Below are 24,615 nucleotides of genomic sequence, written 5' to 3'. Positions count from 1 at the left end.
CAAAATTTTATTCTTGTTGACCCAAAGATGTCCAATTCCTGGGGTTCGAAATGAGCCACAGGAAGGAACTGTGTCCAAACATGCCATCCTTCCACAGGATCCGAAAAAGATTTCAGAACCTTTGGAGGGATGTTCTTTGGGATTGGCCATTCCTTCACCAGCACACCTACCAAACATGTCGAGAATGGTTTCCCTGGCCTTGAATGAGTCAGACAAATGCTATCCAGACCTGCTGCCTTTGCCAAAGTTTCCCACACATTTCCCTTTGGTTGTCTCATGGGAAAATGTGCCCTATTGCTCATGGCAACAGGCAAAAGAATGAGGCACATGAACACTATCTGTCTGAACCCCATGCCCATGTCCTCACTTTCTGCGAGAAACCTTGCAGTGCAGCAACACCCGAATGACACTCAAGTCCCAAGAAGAACCCCAAGTCTCTGAGTTGTCAATCGTTGTCCGATGAGATGTTTGCAGCGCTGTTGTCTGCCTCTTTGCTTCTTGGATCTCTGTCCGCTTGCGTCTGCACCCGGTAAGGTTTCACGTGCCTTGCTGACACCCACTTCAGCCCTCGCCCTGTGGAGACACAAGCGAAACCCTTGCCCCAAGTGATTAATGTGAATGGGCCTTCGATTTGTCCTGTCTCTGGGTTTCGGATCAGAACTAAAGGATTTTCCCATAGTTTTGCTTGTGTGTTGTTCGTGAAGTGTCTGATAATTGGTGGAGTGGGCTCTGAGAAAGAGCCATTTAAAAAATTCAACACATACAGAGCTTTGTTCAACCGCATATAAGGTGTTGCACCTGCCTCCCCCCTTTTCTGTTTATCCAAAAGGGATTTCAGGGTATGATGTGTTCTTTCGATGATTGCTTGACCTGTGGGAGAATGAGGAATACCGAAAATGTGTTTGACTCCCCATTTCTTTAAGAATCTGTCAAGCACTTTGCCTGTGTAGGTTGGTCCATTATCTGTTTTTATTTCTTGTGGCACCCCTAATGATGCAAATGATTGTAAAAAGTGTCTGCAGGCATGTTCTGCGGTTTCCCCTGTATGTAATGATGCAAAAATTGTGGAATGCTGAAAAAACAGTCCTTGAGATCGATGATGACAAGCGACCAATCTCTCGGGATCATTGAGAGAGATGGAAGTCCCAGCTGGAGTGGCCCCCTATCTTCGATGACCTCATTGATCTTCCTGAGATCGTGAAGCAGTCTCCAAGATCCTGAAGTTTTCTTGTGAATGACAAACACTGGGGAATTCCATGGGCTATTTGTTGGTTTGATGTGTCCCTTCTGCAGCTGTTCCTGGACTAATTTTTTCAATGCACTCAATTTCTTTCATTCAAGGGGCCACTGATCCACCCAAACAGGATCATTGGTTTTCCAAGTCAATTTCAGAGTGGTGAGTGCCACAGTGACCCCCGTTAAAAATCCAATTCCAATCTCAGTCCCCACTGTGCTAAGAGGTCTCTTCCCCACACTGTGATGGGTTTTTGCACAATGAAAGGACGAATGATTGCCGTTTTTCTTCCTGGACCTGTGACAATGATTGCGTTCTCACTCTGCATGCATAGGGAACTTCCTCCTATGCCTGCGAGAGAACCCAAAGGTGCAACCAAGTCCCATTCCTGGGGCCAAAAGATGTATGAAATGACTGTGACATCTGCCCCTGTGTCAAGCATCCCTGTAATGACGACTGTTTTTTTGTTACAAGTCAACTGACAGGTAACGATGGGTCGGTCTCGGCTCAAATGTTTCACCCAGGATGCATGTACTTCCGCTTGATCACCAGAAAAGAAGTCTTGCCTGTTAAGCACTGACATAATTTGTTTTTCTGCATGGGACGGCAAAGCCATGGCCTGGGCTCTCGGTGTATTTTTTGGAATTGTCAAAGGTGGTTGAAGGGCTTTTGCTGTGACCATCAGCTCCTCTTTGTGGTTTGCTGAAATCAAGGATGGATAAACAACAAGTCCAAGAATACTGCTTCTGTCCCTGCCCATTATCAAAAAATCTTGCCTTTTCCAGGAAGTCCCAGTTACACCCATGGGTATCACTGTGTGGCTGTTGTCCAAAAGACACGTCAATTTGGCAGTTGCCAGCATGCATTGGAATCCGGGCGGTACCAAGTCTGGGTCGCTGGGGATTTTGGAGATTGCTCTGCTGAGGGGATCTGCTTGTTGTTCCCCAAGAGTTGCCCCTGCTGGTTTTGCGTCACCGCCATGATTTGTGTCGGAGCGCGCTGGCGATGATTCGCGCTCTTTTTCCCATTTCCCGGATGCGGTAGAGGTCTTCCATCCACATCTGTCTGCGAATGGCATTCACTTGCAAGATGCCTCCCTCTCCTGCATCGGGGACAAAGATCTGGTGGTTTGTCGAATTTTGCAAATTGTGGGCAATTCTTTTTAATATGTCCTTGTGCCCCACATCCAAAACATCGCCTTCCTGTGTTGCCATTGTTCTTTGTGTAATTTGCAAGAGCCTCCTTGACACGCTTCTCAATCCGCTCTCCCAACTGTTCTTCCATGATGGATGCCACATGCTGTGGTGTCCCCACCTTGCTGCATGCCTCTATCATGTCTGCCAAGGTGGTCTGATGCGGCATCATGCTGATGATCCGCCTGCACTCTGGGTTGGCATTGGAAAAAGCAAGGCTTTTGATCAAATGTGGTTTCGCCCCCTCATCGACCACTTATCGTTCCACTGCTTGGGAAAGACGATCCACAAATGAGGAGAATGGCTCCGAAGGACCCTGCTTGATCTCCGTGTAGATGTTGTCCTGGACTCCCACCGGAGCAATCTGTAGGATTGCTCTCCGTGCCGCCTCCTTGATGTCGCTGAGCACGTTCCGTGGAAGCCTCACCGCTTGTTGAGTCGGGTCGTCTTCAGGGGGATCACCAGCAAGCTGCACCATGGTGAGGTTTGCATTTGGTCCGCCCTGGTATCTGGCTCTCAGCTCCTCCAGGGATCTCCTCCATGCCCTCTGCCACACAAGAGCTTGGGTGTCTGTAAGAACTGATGTTGCAAGATATTTAAGATCATAGGGTGTTAAATCATACATACCAAAAATGCTCTTCAACATTTGTTTGAAGTACGGTGATGACAACCCATTGTCTCGGATGGCTTTGGCTAAGTCTTTGATCGCACCACGATCCAGGCGTTCCCACCTTGGGTTTTGTCCCTGAGCGTCATAACTCACTGGCATCATGATGTTTCCCGAGCCCTGCAATAAACCTTTTTCCTTTTCCAATTCTGCTCGAATGTCCTGCCAGTCTAGCTTTGCGCTCGGTAAAGCTGGAAGTTTTGTGGGTACTTGCCTGTAGAGTGGAGTCATCTGTTGTGACTGATGCTTTGGTGCAGCAGAACTCACCGACATCCATGGCATCTGTGGCATCTGCGAAGATGAGGGCTGGGTGCTTGTGGATGAGAATGGAACGTCTGCTGCAGGGGAAAACACACGGCTGCCCTGTATTGTTTGAAAAATTTTCGGAAGATGAGTCAACAGCTCTGGATGTGACTCCAAGGCTGTGGTCAGATACTGTAAAAGAAACTCAACAACCCCTTTTGATATTAAAATTGACTCTCCCTGACGCGAAGAATCAGCAGACCTTGATGTTGGAATTGTCCAGACTGGGACACCCTCCGAAGCGGTGATACATACAGTATCATCCTGTTGCTGCGCCTCAGCAGGAGTGTCCTGAGTCTCATGTCGTTCTGGAATCAGCGGAGGTTCCTGTTGTCGTGCAGGTGTGGTCTTCCTCGCCCTAGACTTCTTTTTGTATAAAACTGGAAAAAAGTGTTGCAATGTTACAGACCCACCACTGGGTGGCGCAATGGCATGGCCAACCGGGTCCGGCAAAAGCTCCTGCAATGTTTCGGTCCTGCCATCGGGTGGCGCTGTCGTCTGACCGGCTGAGGTCGGCACTGCAAGAGACTCGGACGTTTGCTCCCCTATCTGTATCTCTGATAAATCCCTGAGCAATTCTTGTAACATTTGATTTACACTTGCAAATCCCTCAGTCTGGGATGTCGACTCTTGCTGTATCAACTGCTTCAGCTTTACAATGTCTGAGGCTGGCTGGGATTGGCTGTGGGCACAGGCTGAGTGCGCATGAGTCGATTGCCGTGGGAGCGGTGTGGGGGCGGTGCCCTGGCAAACGTTTGCAGCCTGGACACGCCCCATCCCTGCCTGTGTCACCACGGGGGTGTGGACGCTCCCGCCCCGACCCTGACCGCGCCTCCTCCTTGCTCTCCCCAGCGCAGCCGCGACCTCGGGAGCGCTCTCATCCTCCCCGAGACTGACGTCGCCACCTTCCCGATCCCACTCCGGCTCTGATGTCTCCACCCCACACTGCCCATCACAGGGACACGCCTCTCCTGACTCTGTGCCGACGCCCACAACCCGAGCGCGTCGCTTCCGTCCCGTCTGTGCTCGTGTCGCGCCCGCCGCACGCGAGGTGCCCTCCCCCGCCCCGGCTTCTGGGTTTCGCTTCTCCATCACACGCATGCGCGCTGCCGCTGCCGCGAGACGAGCATTTGCCATAGCTTTTCGCTCTGTCTCAGCCTGCTGCCTGGCCAACGCCGCTGCTGTGGTTTGGGAGCCTTCACCCTGTGCCTGCCGGGCGGCTGCCGCTGCTGCAGCGTGGGCTCTCGCCATCGCACGCGTCACGGGACCCTCAGGACGTACGACCGCCGCGCCCGCATCCCCCGCCTTCTCATTGGTCCCCTTTGCCCTCACAGTCCCCCCCGCTCTCTCTGGCGCCGCGGGCTGTTACAAACTGCCCGCCGCCGCCGCTGCGAGAGACGGCTCCCCCTCCTCCCTGGGTTCTGCACTCCCATCTGCACCCTCCCCCGCCGGTGCTGCTGCAGCCCCCCCCCCCCCCCCCCCCCCCGCTGTGAGTGTAGACTCGGGGTGTTCCCGGTCTCCTCCCTCACCGAGGGTGATAACTATCCCCGGCTGATCTACAACCAACTGAGGGGTTTCTGCATTGGAGGACCCTAGAGATTCTGGGGGCTCAGAGAATCTGAGGACCTGTGAGAATCCGGGGACCCTGGACGTGATGGAAAATCGTCCCCTTGCTTTTCCACGGGAAGCGGTTCTGCTTCCTCTTGATCTGTGGTGAAGAGAGCTGCCCCATGCTGCTGGCTGGGCAATTCTCCCTGTGCTCCTCCAGGAGCCTGAGTATTTGGTGTAAAACGAGAGACCCCTTGCCGCGTTGTGAAAATGACTCTAGCATTATTCTCGCTGAAGGTAAAAGTTTTGCGGCATTCTTATCTCTTTTTGTGGCCAGATAATGCAAATGCCTGTTGATCTCTTGCCAGAAATTTGGTTTGAACAAGAGATGCATCTCTGTGTGCGGGTAATTACACCGCACCCACAACAACAGGGCCTTTAGCTCTTTTGGAGCCATCTCCACAGGATGTGTGGATGCCACCCCCTGTAGGGCTGACAAAATTCGAATCTGCTCTTGGGAGTATCCCCCCACCATGTTCTTAATCTCAACTGTTCTCACCAAAAGCCGAATCAGCGCAAGGTCGGTCCGGAGATGATCCTGATTACTGTCCAGCAGCTCACAGGTGAGAAATTCCAGGCACGCTTCTGGTTTTTCTCCTCTCCGGGCTGTTCTTGGGATGATTTGTCTTGGTGAAGGTCAGGATGTTTCGTCTTGAGCTGTCCGCTCTCTCTTCGGAGTCTTCGGGGTGTGCCTGTTTCCCGGGTGGAAGTTGGAGGTCGTCTGGTAAATTGGTTTCTTGTCACTGCCCTCCAGGGACGCCAAGTGCCGGAGCCTTCCCCCAGATTGGGGTGACTCTGGGTGGTGGTAAAGTCTCTCCTCCAACCCGTGTCTTCAAAGAAAGACTCAGTAGTCTTCAGTCGTCTGGTCTCAATGCAGTTTATTGCATGTTATCTCAAGGCACACAGACTCCCTGACATTGTCCCTGACTCCTTCTCCCTCTGCGTCTCTCTCCGTCTTCGTCTCGTCTTCCTTCGTCTCTGCCTCTGTCTCTGTCTCTGTCTCTGTCTCTCGAGGGGCTGGTGCCATCTTTTATATCACACATTACGTATTAGATGTTTATAGTTTTTCCCCAATGCCTATTACCTATGTTGAACAGTGACTTTCTACTCTAAACCAATCTGTGAGTGCCAACACCACTAAGAACATGGGGAATAGGAAGAAGAAAGAAGGAGGACAGGGCACGCTCAAATCCCTCCATCTTAGAACCTCTGACCCCCATGTACAAAATTCAGACCCCTCTGTACAAGGCCTAAAACCCCCCTGTACAGCACTCAAAAATCCTACCTTTTACTTTGTGATTACTTCTATTATAATATCTAAACTTTTGTGATTTCTTGTTCTTCCTGCAAGGTTGGTAAATTGTTCCATGGGTCAAACTCAAGACCACAGGGGTTTCTGGCTGCCTGCCAGGGTCTCAGAGGCTTCTGCCCTGGACCCGGAACATCCAAGAGTGTCTGAAGGACACCTTGGGTTCCGACAGTTTACTATTAAAAATATTTACAGTTTTAATAACATTTGTAAAGAATGTGAAAACTTTATTCATAGTAGGTTCACTTGGAGCTGAAAACAGAAATGCCCTCTACACAGGAATATTTTAGATGCTTCAAACTATTTGTTTTTAAAAAGCAAGAAAAAGTGTGTGTAGAAATCTAACAAATGCCCTTTCCAATGTCACTCCCATTTTGAGGTAAGGCTTTTTTTGCCAAAACACTATTAAATGACCTAAGTACTTCCACATTACTTCCAAGTCTCTGTCAGCAATAGACAACATCTTGACACTTAACAAAAAGGATGACACTTTTTTCTTCATCTCGGCCTACAGAATATAGTTTCTTTTTTTTTTCTTATAAAAAGAGACTGAATAGAGTGAAGGAAAAGGGATCAGCAATAGCTATTAAATTCCAACCCTTCTCTCAGCTGAGAATTAACAATACTACTGCTACCATAAAACTAACTCAGAAATAAAATCTAACAGAAGAATGAACAGAAAAGCAGCTGTGCCAATGATACCTGTTCACTGTCAAGAAATGAAATACGTGCATTCCTATGAATCATCTGTCCTTTGTTCAGACCCATGCTTTCAAAAATGACAGTCCCTTTTATTAATGCCACTCTAAAATTAAAGAGCTTTTCATTAATACCACTAAGATTACTGCTCAGCAATAAATAGCTGAGAGTTAAAAAAAAAGGGCTGGATATCTGACCAGACAATGGGATGGAGCCTTTAAGAAGCCAGACCCTTCCAAACCTGTAACACAATAACATGGAAAAAATGCAGCCAAAACCAAAACTTGGTAGAACTGAGCCACAGTACCTAGCACCTTACAGGACTAACTCCTGTTACTGGAAAGTTGTGTTGAATACAAAATGGTAAATGAAACCAAACATTCTAAGCCTGAAAAGTCTATTACTACATGGTCCAGTGCACGGCAGCCACTAAACACTGATCATGCAACAGTTTCCTAGCATGGGGCTTGGGAGAGAGCCTGTTCTCTGAGCCCCAAGCTCCATGGCCCACTATTTTTGTCCCTCATGGCACATCCCATGCCTGAAGGAATAGTTTTTTAACAAAGATTGATGCTACGTTACAAAAAAGCAAGACAGCTTCACAGTTTCATGAATTTGCTAAGAGTTTGCAAGTGAAGATAACATCTTTAAAAAAAATCAATTTTTGCTTTAAGGTTTACATCAAGAGTAATGCCTTTTTTTAACTATTAAATTGTTTTGAATTAATCTTTTGCAACAGAATGAATAATACAAGCATGCTATTATAAAACAACTAGTAACACACCCAGAATTTCATCACAACAGTTTGAAATTCATTAATTTAAATCCCCCATTGTGACACAAGAGCAGTAACAAAATAGCTGTACATTACTTCTGTTACAAATATAGATACTATATAAAGTGACTTTACATACTCTAATGTAAGCATTTCTCACTCTATGCAAGGAATAAGTACAAAAGCAATTCAATAACAGCAGCATCCTGCAATGGTTCCATCTAGATTACTGCATCTTAGCCTACCACAATGTAACTTCTAGCATAGTTAAAAAGAGTGGGGTTTTTTTGTTAATTCATTTACACATAGCTATCAATTTGTTAATACTATTTAACAGACATTCCTAATACTGCTTTTGTGAACCACTAAAATGAATGTTAGTCTTTTGTATTATCCCCTAATAATGGCCTGACCATTACCTGCATTTTCAGTTCATATTTCTTGTAAGTGGTAGTTGAGATAGTGGCCTTCTTGCTGAAATTCTATTTTTGCTAATTAACACAAAGCATCCTGCTGCTAAAATAGCATACTAGTTTGACTGGTATCTTCCTCTCAAAGATTCAGCTAAATTTTTCTGCAGGAAAATAAATCATGGGAAAAGCATGCTTTATCTGCCAGATTCCTAGGAACATGGCAGGCAAAGGCAGGCAGGTTACAATCAGCTAAGTGTTTCATTGAGTGCAGTTTTTAGATAAAGTTTAAGTAATGAGAAAGTGATGCATTTATTGACCATGCTGCTGATCAAAGAAAGCTCCACAATTGCATTGTACTTACTGGATGCTTTTATCTATGCCTCTAAAATTAATATCCCCAAATATTAATATCCCCAAAATAATAGTTGTAGTTGTCAAAGCTCCTCTTCTGCTTATTATTGATGCAAACCCTCACTACAGTCTTACTACTCACCTCAACTGTGAGGCATTTTCAGGTCTTTACCCATGCTCAACCCATGACTCCTGGTTGTATGCCTCCTCAGTTCAAGGAGGACTCTATCTTTGCTGCTAGTGATAATGGCAGCAACACCATTAATGTCAACTCCTTCCATACTGGCAATATCCAGACATCTGCTGGCAGCTAAGGCAAGCTGCTCTGAAAGGTTTGTTCACAGCTCTGATGCAAGCAGCTTAGAGAAATGTCTGCACTGACCCTATACCTGGTGTTGCATGTTCAAAGAGGACAACCTTTGCTTACAGACACTTCATATTAGAAAAGTTGTTTTTACCCATAAGAACTATAAAATATTCCTATTTTAAAAGTCTAGTTCTTCTAATACTGCAGTTACTGGGCATTCTCAATCACCAGGAATAGTTTCCACTAGTAATGGATTTTTCAGCCCTGAGCACAAGCCTCACAGAACCCACATACAAAACAAACAAAAACCAAAACCACTATCACCACCACCAACACACCCGACTGCCGCCAAAATAATGAAACCCTCACACCTAAGCCAAGTGACACAGTGTTCTCTCTTTTTTTTTTTTTTTCAGATACACCATGACTTAGAAAAAATTAAATGCACAAAAAGACAAGCAAAAAAATCCACCCAAGTCACCAAACTAGTTCTATTGAGCATTGTGTAATAGTATGATCATTGAACAGGTTGGGTTGAAAGGAACCTTAAAAATCATCTAGTTCCAAAGAACCATCTAGTCTATTAAGCATCTGCCTCCAGATTACATACATTTCCCCTTATCTTCCAAATCTCTGTTTTAGTAACATCTTCTTTCTTCAATAACCTTATTCCTATTTTCTGACTACTGCTACCCTGCAACCTCTGTGCTGACTTGGTGAATTTATCATTTTTCCAACATTATTCAAATATGCAAAGTCTCTTCCCAAAACATTTTAAGTTTTTTTGTATGGTTATTAATGACAACATTTTTTTCATGGTGACTTACTAATAGGAAAAATATCCACGTGTTTCTATTATCAACAAAACTTCATCCCAGTGGTTTGACAGAAAGGGAATTACTTCTAATGTATACAAAAATATGGTTAACTGTTATTTTTCTTCAGTGTTGTAACACAGTCCTGTGAAGATGAAAGAGCAAGAAGACTACATAAACATTTCCATTCTCTTTACTATGTGGAAAGTAAACAATATTGTCTTATTGACCCTAGCCTGTCAGGCAGCCAGCTCATGACAACACAGTCAAAGTGACTGTTCCTTTTGTCCTTTTCAGAATAGCAACTGCTTCTTCATGGGTCACCCCTTCTAAACTCTGCCCATTCACAGCAATGATTTGATCCCCCCTCTTGAGGCGTCCATCTTCTGCTGCTGCACCCTGGAACAATAAAACAAGTAACTGCAGACTCACACATTTCTTTTTCTTCCTGACACACAGTCCTGAAAAGACTCTTGCAACATTTTTGGTTTTCAGGGATACAGATAGAGCCAATTGTTGAGAAGACTGCTAATTTTGCAGTACGCCCTGCCTGGTCTAAGTTCCACATCTAGCAATTGGAACTACATGATTGTCTGGTTCCCTCAACCTTGTTTTTCCAGCTAGTGTAAGATTTAAACCCTAGTATTATAAAAATAACATTTTCAAGACCTGCAGAACTTTTCACCAAGTGGTGTAAGAAGCAGCTTTATACTTTTGATATACCTTAAAAATTTAGCATTCATGATTCCAGTTTTCTCTGACTCTCTATTGTTTCCTAGAGCCATCCAAATTACCAAATCCAGGTCAGCATTTGAACTCCTCTGAGTCTAGGTTCAATAAAACATTTCCCTCTACTACCTGCAGTAAAAACACTCTAAATATAAGGCAAGGGAGCTTTTTTTTCCTAATTACACAATTTCAGTCTTGAGACAAGACTCTGCTGATAGGCTGAATCATGTATATTTGGAAATTCTCAATCTTTTAAAGATTACAGCCTTCAAATATTGTAAGCACATTTTGATCAGCCTTTGCACAAAAAAGGAAAAGCTACGAGAAACTGTAACATTCTTTTGACTGCAAACCCAGGCCAAGATTTAGAACAATAACTGCAGTGAACTAATAAATGGATTGATTGGACAAATTTCCACCTACCTTTGCGAAGACTGTCTTCACATAAATGGGTAAGTCTCCATGGGGACTGCCATAGCCACCCACAATACTAAAGCCAAGGCCATCTGGTCCTCTGTCCAGAGTAATGGTCTTGTACTGAGGAGGTCTAAGAAAAGGTAAAAGAGTATTTTGTCTGAACTTCAGATTTGACACATAGAATATTTAACAAAAAACATTATTCCTCTTAAGCTAACCAATACATTTCACTTTCCACTATAACTACAAATACTTTTGTTATAACTGGCTATTTCAGTTAATTTAAAACTCTGTAAACTACCTAATGCTCATATTATTATACAAAAGCAGCTATTTCAAATACACAGCTCAGGGCATAGTTATGGCTGCTATGTGCCACCAACAGTGCTTACTAGTGAACTAGAGAGGCATTGCCAGTATCTCCAGATTCCCTAAAATCTATTTGAAAAATCCTGTAATGTCTAAAATTAGCTCAAATAGTTCATCCTATTAAGGTTTAATTGCTTCTCTCCTAATAAATGACTGGGTATTTGTATGTATGTGTTTATAATACAGATCATTTATAGGTGTATTTCCCCACATATACTTTGATAGTAAGAAATTTTGGAATTCTACTTTTCAAAGTAGATATGTGTGGCTAAATAATACTTCTTCTCTTTCCTCTTTCCTAAAAGCAAAAATGCCTCAGATTTATGACAGAGTTTGACACAAAACTTTTTTACATAATACACCTTGCAGAATACCAGAAGCAGTATACCTTGTATACCAGAAACTTCTGACACTCCTGATTGCCCAGCACTAGAGAGCACACTGCAGAAACACAGATACAACATTGCAAAGAGAATTTCTGGGTGTATCAATTAATCCTAGCTACCCAATCTCAGTGAAACAATAGAGGCTATAGAAGAAATCAGATCACATAACAAGTCTACAGAGAGTCAAAAAAATTTGCAGCACAGCAAATTGCATAATGAAAAACACAGAAAAGGACCTATGGCCCACAAGTCTCATGTATACCAAATATGTTAATCATGATTAAGCCAAAAATGTCATCCATTATTTGCTAGAATTTTAAGGTTTATAGGTTGATTAACATCTAAAGTAACAGGCTATAGACGCTGTACATTCTATAGTTACTGACCCTAAATCATCCTGAAAAATGCCAGTTGAAGTTAGTCCTGCAAATGAAAGACTGGGCATAGGCGGATCCTGTTGCTGACCAGTTATGACACTCACTTCTCCTCCAGCTACAACCTAGGAAGAGAGGTTGGAAATCAGTGATATAAGAATGCTGACACTAAAATAGTTCAATGTAGCAGCTGGCTAAACAATATTCAGAAAATGTTCAAAATGTCACTGAGGATGTTTTTACCTGCAACTCAATAGTGCCTGAAGCATTTTTTAAGATATTAACAGCTTGGGAATGAGTCATGCCCTCAGTAGATGATCCACAGATGCTAACAATCCTGTCCCCAACCTACAGAAGAAAATGCAGAAAATCCAACTTAGTTACATAGATTTATTTGTCCCTTTCAACAATAGCAGAACTATGAAATGGCCCAGTACAAAGGCAGGTAATTCAACATCAGAATTAGCAAATTACACCGTTTTAGTGTAATCAGTGTAAAAATACTGATGCTTTACAGAATTGATCCTAAAACTCTAGAAATATACGTTAAAAAACAGAGATGCATTTTGCATGTCACCTGAAGACAGGCAGACTGATGTAGCAAATTATCATCACAGATTTGGCTTCATCTTGAAGTAACATTTTCCAAGAAACCTGAATCAAATTCAACCACCTTTGATGCAGATTGGATACAGCACGCATTTAAGTACAGCTTCAGATAAAATCTCCCACTCTAAGTCAGAGCATAAAATGTACATAAGCATAGGAAACCTGAGAGATAAAACAGACTGCATACCTACATTTGCAGGAATGACCACTCCACTCAGCAATGGCACTTGTTTATATAATGCATCCTTCTGAACCACTTTCTATGCTTTCTATTTTCACAAGCTGACTAACTCTAAGATCCAAGACTGCTTTAAGATCTCCTTTCTTAAGTTAGCACATGTCACCAATTATACTTTCCCCTGCTATCAATCTGAGTTCCTTTTTCATCAATCCAAACAGCAAGAATCCTTTCCATAGCCAGAAGCACTTAATGACTGTATCACTGAACTGCTGGTTTACTGTCTGTCTAGAGTAATCACATTACCCATGCAATCTTTACAGCCTTCTTAACAATTAACTTACTCTTAATTTCTGAGTCTGAGCTGCAACTCCATTTGGGTGCATCATGGCAATAAATATAGGAACATCTCCAAGAGGACTTCCTACACCTCCAGCAATGCTCACTCCTAGTGAATCTGTAGGGTTCTGTTATAGTAATGAAAAAAGATTAGATTTTCTGGGAAGAAAAACACAGAGAACTGTAGGCTTACCTCCAAAGATGGCTAAACCCTCTATTTTATGAAGATTAGAATTCGTGTGTCAAGCCAGTTTTTAAGCTTATATGCTTTGTATCACCTCAAGAAAGCAGAGAGACCAGAATGGATGTTTCTTCTTCTCAGTGGTAGGTGAAAATTTGCCAATTTAGTTGTGTGTTTTATCTTAACCAAACTAAATAATTACAGAATTCAGACTCTTCATGTCAACACAGAGTTCTGAGCAAGGAAAACCAATGAGATGGGATTCCTGCCCTTAGTACTGTCTATATGAATATCCTGTTATGAATCTCCTGAAGACTAGAATTAATCTTTATGCTCCCCCTAGTGCCCAAATGTTGAAGAGCAAAACCAGCTGCTTACCACTGTACCACACCCAAATACCTCACTGTAAAAACTGCTATTGCAAACTGCTATTTGCAGATTCTACTGTAAAAAGAATGGCTGAATACAATCTGTGTAATCAAGTGAACTAGATGCCAAGCAAAAACAAATAAATATAAATATTTTGGAAAATAAGATGCAATTTGTGACTAAGGCTCACATGCATAATGAAGGTGACTGAAGTTCACACTTGAAAACCTGTCAGCTGTCATGCGAGAACCTACTCATTAAAAATATGTGTGAAGACAAATATCAAATACCAAAAAACAGCCTTCCAACTTTGGTACAATTCCCCTGACTTTACCACAACAGAGTCTGAATTTAACTCAATCTGATAACAATAAAACTAGGTCCCAATATCTCTTCCTTCTTTTTTTTTCAACACAACTCATGAAGCATGCTAACATAAGTCACTTTACTTTACATAAAAATATAGGCAGTGGAGATCGTACAGTCCTGAACTGAAAAGAAAGACAAATTAATTTGCCTTTCCTAAAACAATGAATAGGCCTAGACTTCTTTCATTCTGTAAAGACACCTGTTGAAAACATCTACAAAACCTATTCCTGATATATGCCACTGCATGCTGCAACTTACCTTTTTTATTTCAACTGTTCTTAGTCCCTGTATTTCAGAAGCTGCTGTCAAATGAATTAAGATAAATTTAAAAAAAAGTTAAACTAGCATTCCTAGAAAACTTTTTCAATAAAGTCATCTAAGTCACTATGTTGATTCTAATTTTCTGCTTATTTGTTATATATATTTTACTCTGATTTTGATAGTGGCTGTCATTACAATAATCAGATGGAATGCTTCTAAAATAGGTGAATCAACCATTTTCTCCATTTAAATAACTTTTAGAATAAGACTGCTAAGCTCAAACGGAATAGGAAAAAACTCATTATTTTCTAACAATAATTTGATCAGAAATAACTTTGTTCTAAATTTAAGCATGAGACAGCTATTCCACATGTATCTGGATTTCTATGAATGAGACAGCTTGTCATATGATGTATCTAGATTAAATAAAAATTATGGCTCAACTTAGATTGTCAATATCTAAACTGCTTATATTAGAAGTTGCTAGTTTCTTTTATAAAAAGCTAGATAAGATATATATAAAAGATATATATGATGTACTGAGCAGTAATCGCTTCTACAGTGTTTTACTGCCTAAGGAATCACTTTGAGGCCTACATCACATAGTTACAACATTTTAACAGAAGGATCTCAGCTACCAGTTCACATGTATAAAATACTGAAAGCACCAAAAAACTCTCCAACTTACTGGTATGCCTCTTTAGGCCACTTTCAAAGACCTCAGGTGCACCGGACCCAGAAACTGGGAAACTGAATGATGAGAGACTGCCACTTCCTTCACTGACCTACACAGTGTTAGAGTGGGATTAGAGAGGAGCTTAAATGACTCAGCTACTAAAAGTAAAACTGTAACTCACTGTATTCATTTTATTTTCTGCAGTATTTTATTTTTTCTGTGCCCAGTTAAAACTGAGTCAGAGAACTCCACAAATTTTTTGGTCACTGTAGATAGCTCTTTTCTGGAGCATCATTAGACCAACAGAGACTGGCAAAGCTCTGGCAAAGCTTTGAAGTGCTTCTTCTGAGGGCCAACAAGGTCCTGGTATTTGCACCTTCTATCACCTTATAGAGATCTTGTAATGCAAGTTAGCTACAAGTACAACAGTAAGGACAGAATACAGATATTAGTACATCCTCATGTGGGCTCTCATATCTTCAGCTACTGCATCAGCTGCAACTAAGATTAGGCTCTCCACTCAACTCGACTTGGACAATTTCCAAGAAGATTTTCACTATACTTGAAGGGCAAGTAAAGGAACAACATAGTTCCTAGTGAGAATAGTCCACTGACTGTGACACATTCTTCAAAACATTCAACACTGTGAACTTCATCTTAGAGTAAGACCAGCCAGGGTCTGCAAGTTTTCATGCTGCTTAGCAATACTAATTCTGAAGAGAGCCTAAAATGTCAGTCTTATCTAGCCTTAAACTGCTCACTTGAATTTTAATTATGTCTTAAAACTATTTATATTTAATACTTGATAATTTTCATCCCCAGTTCACAACCAAAGGAAGTTAAGGTAATTTTTGAGCTTTCAGAACAGTAGCTCCTACTGGATAGAATCACAGTGCAAGCTGCTATGCCATGGAACATGCTTTCAAATACAGAATTGATGTGAGGTTGTAACAATTCACCAACAGACCAAAAATAAAATAAATAAGAGAAGACTGATGGAAAGAGCACAGGTTTCCCGCTTCTGGCAAGCGAGACTACAGTAAGGACATGCAAGGAATTGAGAAATTCTCTAAGCTTACTGAAGCAATAATCCATTGCATGCCAACTACTCTGACAGTAACTATGACATTTAAAGTTGACTCTAACTTCTTCTGGTATTGATGAGAATTGGAGTTCTCTACGCTTCCAAGCTGGAGCCTGGAGCAAAGTCATTTCTGGATTATATTTTTGGCTGGATCCTGTCTATAACAATACAATTTGCTAACTGAACATATAAAATGGCTACTGAAGAGCTGCAGATTTTTTCATCTTGGATCAGGCATGTGAAAAATAATTGTTATAATAAAACTGATCTTTCTATTTCTTTTCATTATTTAACATTATTTCTCCTAAACTAACCAGTTTTATAGTTACATACCTGGCTGCTCTGAGATGTTCTCCTTTCAGAGTGAAATGGCCCAGCTTTTATTCTTCCAACCTCTAGTCTTACTGTACCTAAGGAACACTAAAGAAACAGTTACTTGTTACATCTCTCTTCTGTCTACAAGACTAAAACCTACAGTATTTAAGTGACTTTGTAGGGAGTGGAAGAAGAAAAAACACATGGACAGATGGAAAAAAAACCCATGGACTAGCAATCCTGAAATAAGCACTTTGCAGATAGAGTTCATGGTAGGACCAGTGACACATATAAAGTACACCACAGTACTCAATACTAAGCAGGATACTTATTTAATACTGGATTAATCAGTATTACAATGCAGACATGAAAATCATACAAGAGGAATAATTCTATTACCTTACACTTAATAAGGAATAGCTTCTGAACTGCAATTCAACATACAATTTTTACAATAAAAACTAAAACCAGTGTAACACCTCAAAGTCTTAATCATTATTTCTCTTGATATGACTGAGAACATGGTAATTAAAGTGAAAGTTACTCATCTCTCTCAAACTTTTGAAATTATCTGTTACTCTGGATAGACACCAACAAAACTAAGAGATTTTGAGCAGAAAATTTCCTAAACATCTATAGTTTAAGTGAACTTTCTGCATCTGACTTCCAGCAATAAGCTGTGTGATATGGACTGACTGCACATTGGAAAGTTCTTTCACTAGCCTTTAAGATTTTAACTACTCTGTTGAGTATTCACATGTCTAAATAAAATGCAAGTCTCAGGAGAAAATTCACCCTGCAATTAAATATTTCAAAATCAAGACATTATTTTGAAATAAAGGAAAAGTTATTACCACAAGGCTAAGAAAATTAGACTTTCAACATAATGCAAGTAGTGTCAAGAGAAGGCATCAATCTGCAATGCATTGATACAGAAATTTCAGTTTTGTTGTTATTTTGATATTTTTTCTTTTACTGGGAAGTTGTCAGTGGGAACTTCTGCATTCAAATAATTTAATGACGTTGACTTTACTTGTCATGTTTTAACTTTATAATCCTAAAAGAGATTCACCCATTTGTCTTAAAAATCCATAGTAATAGCCCAATATATCAAAACCAACCAGACATTTCCATTCAAACAAAGTTTCAATACCTCATATTCTGTTGCTATTCTCTTAGGAATGACACTAAAAAAGATTTATTACTAAATCATTTTTTATTTTATAAATAATGTTGACTTCTCAATGTCCTGGAAAAGACTTGATCAAAGTTCAGGCAAAACCTGAGCAAAAAATTCGTCTTCGCTTGTATGAATTTAGTCATATTAAACCATATGGACAACTCTTATTCAAAGTGGAAAATTGAGGAAATATGTACCTAAAATTTCAACATCCTCACAAACCCACAAATGAGATTTTAAAATGATATGTGAAAGTAGGAGGTAATACTTTTCAATGGGACTTGTGAATAAATCAATTCCCATTTAGTTTTACTACACCTTTCTCTCTGTTCCTAAATTCTTCCATTTGACAGATCCAGTAAGTTTAGTGAGGGAAAATGCTGATAGCCTTTTCCCATACTTTAGGGGATACTTCAAAAGAAACACTGCAAGAACAAACAGAATTCTCAAGACTGATGACACATTCTATTTGTCTCATTCTACTTAAAATACATAGGAATTTTCCAAAGATTATAAAATAATTTTCTACCAAAATACATTTTAGGCAGCTCAAGACAATTCACTCTAGATCCTACTCTCCATTCTGAATAAAATCGAATGGATACCTGAAAACAGTGACTGCTTACATGTGAGTGACCATGTTTTATTCCACTTACACTATGTGAACAAAACAATTATTAACAATAATATGTCTAAGATATTTTAAAAGCCCATTTCTCAGGGCTACGACAATTAACTACAAGTACTACTGAGCAATGATGAAGTACTTAAAACTTGAATGTGGAATCAATTACATACTCCAAAATGCTTGTCAAAATGAAAGAAATTTCCCACATGAAAAGGCATTTTTATTCAGAGAGTTACAGCATACAAAGAAGAAATGTTATCTTCTTAAATAAAATTTAAAAACTATCATGGAAGAAGGGAAAAGTACTATAACCAAAGAAGAGTATACTAACAAGTTCAGTGTCACAACATAGATCCTGTTCTGGCATTCTCACTAATGGGCATGTGCTGAAAATACAGAAGTCCTCCTATCTCCCTTTCTGACCACTGCTCTCCACCAGGATCCCTGCTTGCCAATAAATCCAAAACCTCAAGGACCTGTTCAAGATCTGGAAAAATACACCTTTGAATATGAGTGTTAAGAAGCCTGACCATGTGCCTATGTATCCAAGAGATAGCTATAATTAGCATCTGTTAATTTTTTTCCAGTGAAACAGTTTTCCACTGAAAATGCTGACTCAGTGGAATCCTTACCATGCAGCATGTCTCAAAAACTGAGACTGAAAAACAGACAGCTGGGTTTCCTGGCAGACTACAGGAAATATTGTGTATCTGACTTCATTCTGATTTGCAAATAGGGGAAGGATATCAGAAAAAAAAGTTATCAAGAATAGGTTGGCTCTAAGAGCTGCAGGTAGTTACTTCAGCAAACTCTGAGAAAGTAGTTTCTTATACCAAATGTTTGGTCACTGAAAAACCCCTTATATTATTTAATGGATATAAAGTGGCACAAGACATACAGAATTAAAAAAAAGATTAATGTCTCCTAGTAGACTAGGTTAGTCAGAGTCCCATCCAACCTGGCCTTGTACACTTCCAGGGATGGGGCATCCACACTTTCTCTGGGCATCTTATTCCAGTGCTTCACCATCCTCTAATAAAAGAATTTCTGCATAACAAGTAATTAAACTTACTCTTTTGGTTTAAAACCATATCCTCTTATCCTGTCACTAAAGGCCCTTGTAAACAAACTATGAAAGTAGTCATTTTTAGCACGACTACTCTGCTGAATTCTCCATCATTTGAAGTCAGTTCTGCGTATCTTTCTGAAAATGCAAAACAGTTAACCAGCTACCAGTGTGTTCGACAAAATACAGTGTTAAGTTTTTGGTTGTTCTAGGTGATGGTATTCTATAAAGGTCTTCTATAAGCCCTATGTTCATAAATATACGGCTTTCTGCACCACCACTACTCCCAGTTTTATCAGGCAAAATATCAAAATCTGAATACTCTAGATTTCAGGAAGTATAAATTTGGAACCCGAAGTCATCTCACTGACATCTCAGTAACAGTCTGATCTCAGTTTGAATAAAGTTAAAGCTTTCAAAAAACCTGATCTCAATTTTTCACTCTTATCCATCTTCTCTTTTCCCAATACCTTTAGCAAAGCTGCAACAGCCTCCTGGTTAGCATTTCGGACATCTTCTCCATTCACTGTCAATATCTGGTCTCCTTGCATCAATCTCCCATCTGTATCTGCTATTCCTCCTTTGACAATGTCTGACACAAAAACACCTGTGTCATTTCTGTAAATACACACACAAATTTTGTATTATAGTATTGTTTGACGGTCATGTTTATGGCTTGCTATTGGAAACACAAATAAACATTGTCTCATTTTCCTGTTGAATAACACTGGCTTAGTTCCTCCAGGGAAGACTGGTTAGCTTAAGTACAAAAATAAGACGTACAGCCTTCAAGCCTACAAGATCTGAGCACCAGATCACAAAGAAACATAAGCAAGTTCCAGACACTGAATCTCCATGTAAATTACATACCTTTTCCCAACAATACTCAGCCCAAGGCCTTTACCAGGCTTCTTCTGGAGCTCTATATTCAGCACATCATACATGTCTTCCTCCTTGTACTGGGCTTCATCTCTGTACACAGTCAGGCGAACTTTTTGGGGTGTCTGACGGAGGACATTAATGGCTTCATCATGTGTGGCATTCCTGAGGTCAATTCCGTTCACCTGCAATGAAAGTGTACAATGGTAAATTGTGCAGCACCTTCCAGCAGACAAATACAAAAGGCTTCGCCAACAATGAAAACAAAAACAACCAAAGAAATCACCATGCCTCTAGTATCTGATCACCAGCCCACAGTCGTCCATCTTTAGATGCTGCTCCTTCTTCATATACCTCATGGATAATGATTGCTCCCTGTCAACAAAAAAACATCAAATTGTATGTTGAAAGAACAGGCACCATTTTGAACCACAAGTAACTGAAAATTGCTACCATAAGTCATCGGAAAAGTCAGATGGAATAAAAGTCAGATGCATGATGAAAAAATTATCAAAATATTTACTAAGCTCATTTATACTTTTAATTTTAGAAAGGGCTTTTTTCTTATTTTTGCTTCTTTTGTGTCTTTCTATAAATGCTCTAGAAACAAATGACAAAAAATCTCTTCTATCAGACTTTATTTTCATTACTGTTATTTCACATGAGAGACACAGATATTTTTCCAACTAACCAGCAAAGTGTCTGTTCCTCCAACAATGCTCAGACCAAGACCAGTCCGCCCTTTGGAGATATCAATGGTTGTTTCACATCCAGGAATGATGGGACAAGTAGTTGGGTCGGACATTAACATAGCTGGAGTTGAAGACCTGCTTGTGTCTAAAACAACAATGAAACATCCTAGTTACAGTAACAGAGTTCAGTATTAGGAAAGTGACTTTAAAACAGCATTTTTCAGAGTTCACTGACAGCTGTACAGATGTAACTGAACAGCTGATCCACAGAGAATGATGCTACCAATTCTCCCTCCTCCTCTGAGAAGTACTATCCTGTAGTTTTATTTGCCATGCCCCCCGTAGTTTTTAGTCTGGATTATAGTCTGGACAGCCAAAGCAGATATTGTACACAACATACTCTATTTAGGATAGAACTTAATTTAAACACCTGCATGATGTGCGCATCGCTTGAGTTATTATTAACTTAGAAGTGTCTTGCTTAACCAATGAATATCATCCATCAAGAACATCTTGACTCTCCACTATGAAGGAGAAGAGCCAAATGTGGCTAGTCATAAATGGCAAGACAGTCTCAACCATCCTCTTTTTCCACAAAAAATGACATGATTTTTCTCCCTCACCTAAAGGAATGCCTTTCACTTAGTTCTAGACAACCACGACAGAGGCACCTGCTGCATGTCTGAGATGGAGGAGAAAATCCTTTCATCCTCCTGCCTCTACAATAGGAAGCCAAGAGGCAGGTCTTCAGTATGGGGGCACAGTGCTTTATTTATACATATATGAATACGTAATCTGGAAATATTAGAATTGCAGAAGACAGCTCAGTGCATACAGAAAGGGAAAACTTACAAGCTGGATCTTTGTTTTTATGTTACAACCCCAGTGAATGCCGACATACAAGAAAAACATTACTTTTGACTGCTTCTGGTTCTGGTGAGCTGGAAATGGGGAAAGCTGCTGGTGGTTGCATATTCCTCTTCTCTGCTGGGACAGTGCTGGGAGGGGCTGGTGCTGTACTCAGGTTATCTGTCTCTGCTGGGTTGATTGTAAGCCTCACCACAGATTTGGATGTCTTCAAGAGACTAATAAACTGAATGATAAAGAGAAAAGCCTATGAAAACTGTAACCGGATTGTTCAGTTTCAAACCAAAGATAAAGCAGAATAACAGTTCTGCAAACTGGAGCTACTTGTCACAATCCTGCAGGTTTTCTCATAAGGAACAAACACAAATATTCATGTTTTGTCTAAGAAACCTTTTTCCATGAAACTTTGCCAAACTATACTAGATGAGAATATGGCAGTCTTTCAGTGACTTCTCTAGACAAAATACTATATTGTATAGCAATTATTAGAAAAACAGAAATATTGCCTTTTAATGCTGGGTGGAGCCCAATTCTGATCTCACAGACGTCAATGCCAAAATATCTAGTGAACTTAAGAAATGTACAGCTGTCATTCTGGAAGAAAAACCTGAAAGTACTACCTGAACTATGAAGGGAGACACAGACACCAGGGTGTAATGCAAAATCTAGTTCAAAGAGATACTGAAAACCCTTCAAAATCAATTGCCATCTTACAGAAAAGACACCAAATCCTCTTGAGACTTTACATTTCAGTAGAGATATTTTCAGAAATTACTTACTCAGTCTCTGTTCTTACAAAGCTTACCAACCCTACCTCTGTTGCATCCCGGAGTTTGGGTTTAGATTAGGGTTTTTAATTTATGTTAAAATAAGTCAAGTTCTGTAATCCCGCGTTTCCCCCGTGTTGTTCCCCCCCGCGGTTTCTGACCCCATGCTGACGGATCTTACCCCTGTGCCGCTCCTGTAACCACCCTGCCGTCCGGCCCCGGGAAACCCCGTGCTGGCCACCCCGAGCGACACGATCCCGCTCAGCCCGCTCTGGCTCGGTGCCCGCCCCTGCGGGGTTCTCTGGTTGGTCGCTGTTGCTGGCGTCACCGCCACGGCAGCCGCCCCTATTGGCCGGCCAGCCGTGGATCCTCTCGCCCCGCCCCTCCATAAAGCCCTATCCCGCCGGCAGTCAGACGCCATTTTCTCCCATGCGAGTGCCGGGAGCGGTCGCGTCTTTCCATCGAACCGCGCCGCGTGACCAATAAACCGTTCCTGCTAAGCACGGAGTAAATGGACAAATTCCTTACCTCTTTGCCGGGTCCCTAGTGCACGGTAACAGCGGTTGGCCAGCCCACGCACCCGAGACACGGAGCTGTGTCCGGGAACCCGCGGCAGCAAACCCCGGCAGCACGTGGAAGCTACGCCACAGCCGGGCTCCCAAGAGCCGCGTGCAGCCGGGGAGAGCAAAAACCCACGCCGCATACCTCCTTACAGGCAACTTCACTATCTCTTACTTATTTGTTGCCTCAGAGATAGCAGCACATCAAAGAGTAAGATTGATGCTTTCCTAATTGCCCTTTAACAAACAGAAAGTAATCTACTCATGCCTAAAGAATCACTTTTCTTGGTAGCATGGTAGGTGCTAGAAAAACAGCCTCCTTGATTTACTACAGAACCCAAATTGAGTTTGCAGAGCTAGAAGCTAGAAATAAATCTTGTTATTTAGGAATGGAGATATTTTTCTCCAAAGGTTTGAAATACTATGCTTGGAATATAATGAGGCTGTTACTACAGACAATTCTCATGGATAAGCTTAGTTTATGACTTGATTTACCACTGATACAAGTCACTTGTGCAAATTTACGCATATTAGTTTTACTGGTTCTAACACCTTGCAAGTGGACTACCTGTGCAGAGTCATTACTGAGCAATAGTTCATGGCTTTTATCACACTACCAAGTGTCTCTCAGTCATGAGGTCTGAACCACAGGGAAAATAAAATCACATTTGAAGCAGAGATAGGAGGATTCATGTAGCGCACTAATGTAAAGTAACAGTTGAGCTGTAAATTTATTAGGCTTTAGCTTATTTTGCAGTAGTTTCCTTATCCAGACAGTGCCTGCAGATCTTTGGTTTTTTTAGCCAGCTTTGAAAATTAAGCATACTCATGAGAACCTCACTAGTTTAAGACACAATCACCTCCTACATTAAGCAGTGTGCTTTCTGCAACATTCCTGACACTTCAGAAGCACCTTTTCTACAGGATATCCTACAACAATTTCATCATCCACTGCCAGAATCACATCTCCAACTTTGATACGTCCATCCTGGAAAAACATAAAATAGAAAATATGAACTATGGATGCTACTCCAAAAAACATTCTTCATTCCCTAATCAGATTTTAAATGTTCTCACACCTTTGCAGCCGCGCCATGATCTGTTAAGCTTTTAATTACTACTCCATTAGTTGTGTCTTCTTCACTAATGGCAATTCCAAAGCCTCCTTGATCCTGGGGCAAACAGAAAAAAATGCAAATGGTTAAGTACTGTGACATCAAAATGTTAGAATACAATCACTAAAGACTAGTGAAGCCTACTGACATATCAAGTCTGAGGTTTCACAATGCACCAATACTTTTGTTTTAAACTATTTCTGGAATAGATTCTGCCAAACAAACAGTATACTGACTACCAAGATAAATCAGAAACACTTCTAAATTCAAACCCACTCCTTTGAAACTTACAAGGTAAATTGTGATTCAGTTTTTACTTTGAACAATTAGGACATTGATTTTACCTGAGGAACCATCAGTAGATGGTTATAAGAAGTTGGACAAACAGAACAAGAGAATACTTCTTCCAGAGACACAAAGCAATTAGCAAATCAAAAACAGTCTTTCTGTGAGGAAAACTTTGGGGTCCATTCCCAAAAAGGAAAAGTAGATCTCTAGAAATCTCTTTTCCAACTTCTAGTAACTAGGAGA

The 24,615-nt window shown here is 41.0% G+C and overlaps 1 protein-coding gene across 5 annotated transcripts in view; it reads right to left on the bottom strand.

The window, feature by feature from the left end:
- Positions 1 to 7,393: 7,393 nt before the first annotated feature.
- MPDZ (multiple PDZ domain crumbs cell polarity complex component) overlaps positions 7,394 to 24,615 on the bottom strand; it is a 94,910-nt gene continuing 77,688 nt past the window's right edge. For 4 of the 5 annotated variants that reach the window (XM_054002996.1, XM_054002998.1, XM_054002999.1 and 1 more), the window contains 15 exons: positions 24,049 to 24,141; positions 23,883 to 23,957; positions 21,691 to 21,868; positions 20,775 to 20,920; positions 20,375 to 20,458; positions 20,075 to 20,268; positions 19,675 to 19,822; positions 16,349 to 16,435; positions 14,944 to 15,040; positions 14,253 to 14,296; positions 13,081 to 13,203; positions 12,193 to 12,297; positions 11,962 to 12,074; positions 10,827 to 10,950; positions 7,394 to 10,073 (listed from right to left, as the gene is read on the bottom strand). In XM_054002996.1, the coding sequence (XP_053858971.1) occupies positions 9,927 to 10,073; positions 10,827 to 10,950; positions 11,962 to 12,074; positions 12,193 to 12,297; positions 13,081 to 13,203; positions 14,253 to 14,296; positions 14,944 to 15,040; positions 16,349 to 16,435; positions 19,675 to 19,822; positions 20,075 to 20,268; positions 20,375 to 20,458; positions 20,775 to 20,920; positions 21,691 to 21,868; positions 23,883 to 23,957; positions 24,049 to 24,141 (1,758 nt within the window). In that variant the 3' untranslated portion in view covers positions 7,394 to 9,926. The remainder of the gene's footprint in view (positions 10,074 to 10,826; positions 10,951 to 11,961; positions 12,075 to 12,192; positions 12,298 to 13,080; positions 13,204 to 14,252; positions 14,297 to 14,943; positions 15,041 to 16,348; positions 16,436 to 19,674; positions 19,823 to 20,074; positions 20,269 to 20,374; positions 20,459 to 20,774; positions 20,921 to 21,690; positions 21,869 to 23,882; positions 23,958 to 24,048; positions 24,142 to 24,615) is intronic. The other variant, XM_054002997.1, reaches the window with a different exon arrangement.

The sequence above is a fragment of the Vidua macroura genome, chromosome Z (assembly GCF_024509145.1).
Source record: "Vidua macroura isolate BioBank_ID:100142 chromosome Z, ASM2450914v1, whole genome shotgun sequence".
Classification (NCBI taxonomy): Eukaryota; Metazoa; Chordata; class Aves; order Passeriformes; family Viduidae; genus Vidua; species Vidua macroura.
This window is presented reverse-complemented; position numbering and strand designations above follow the sequence as displayed.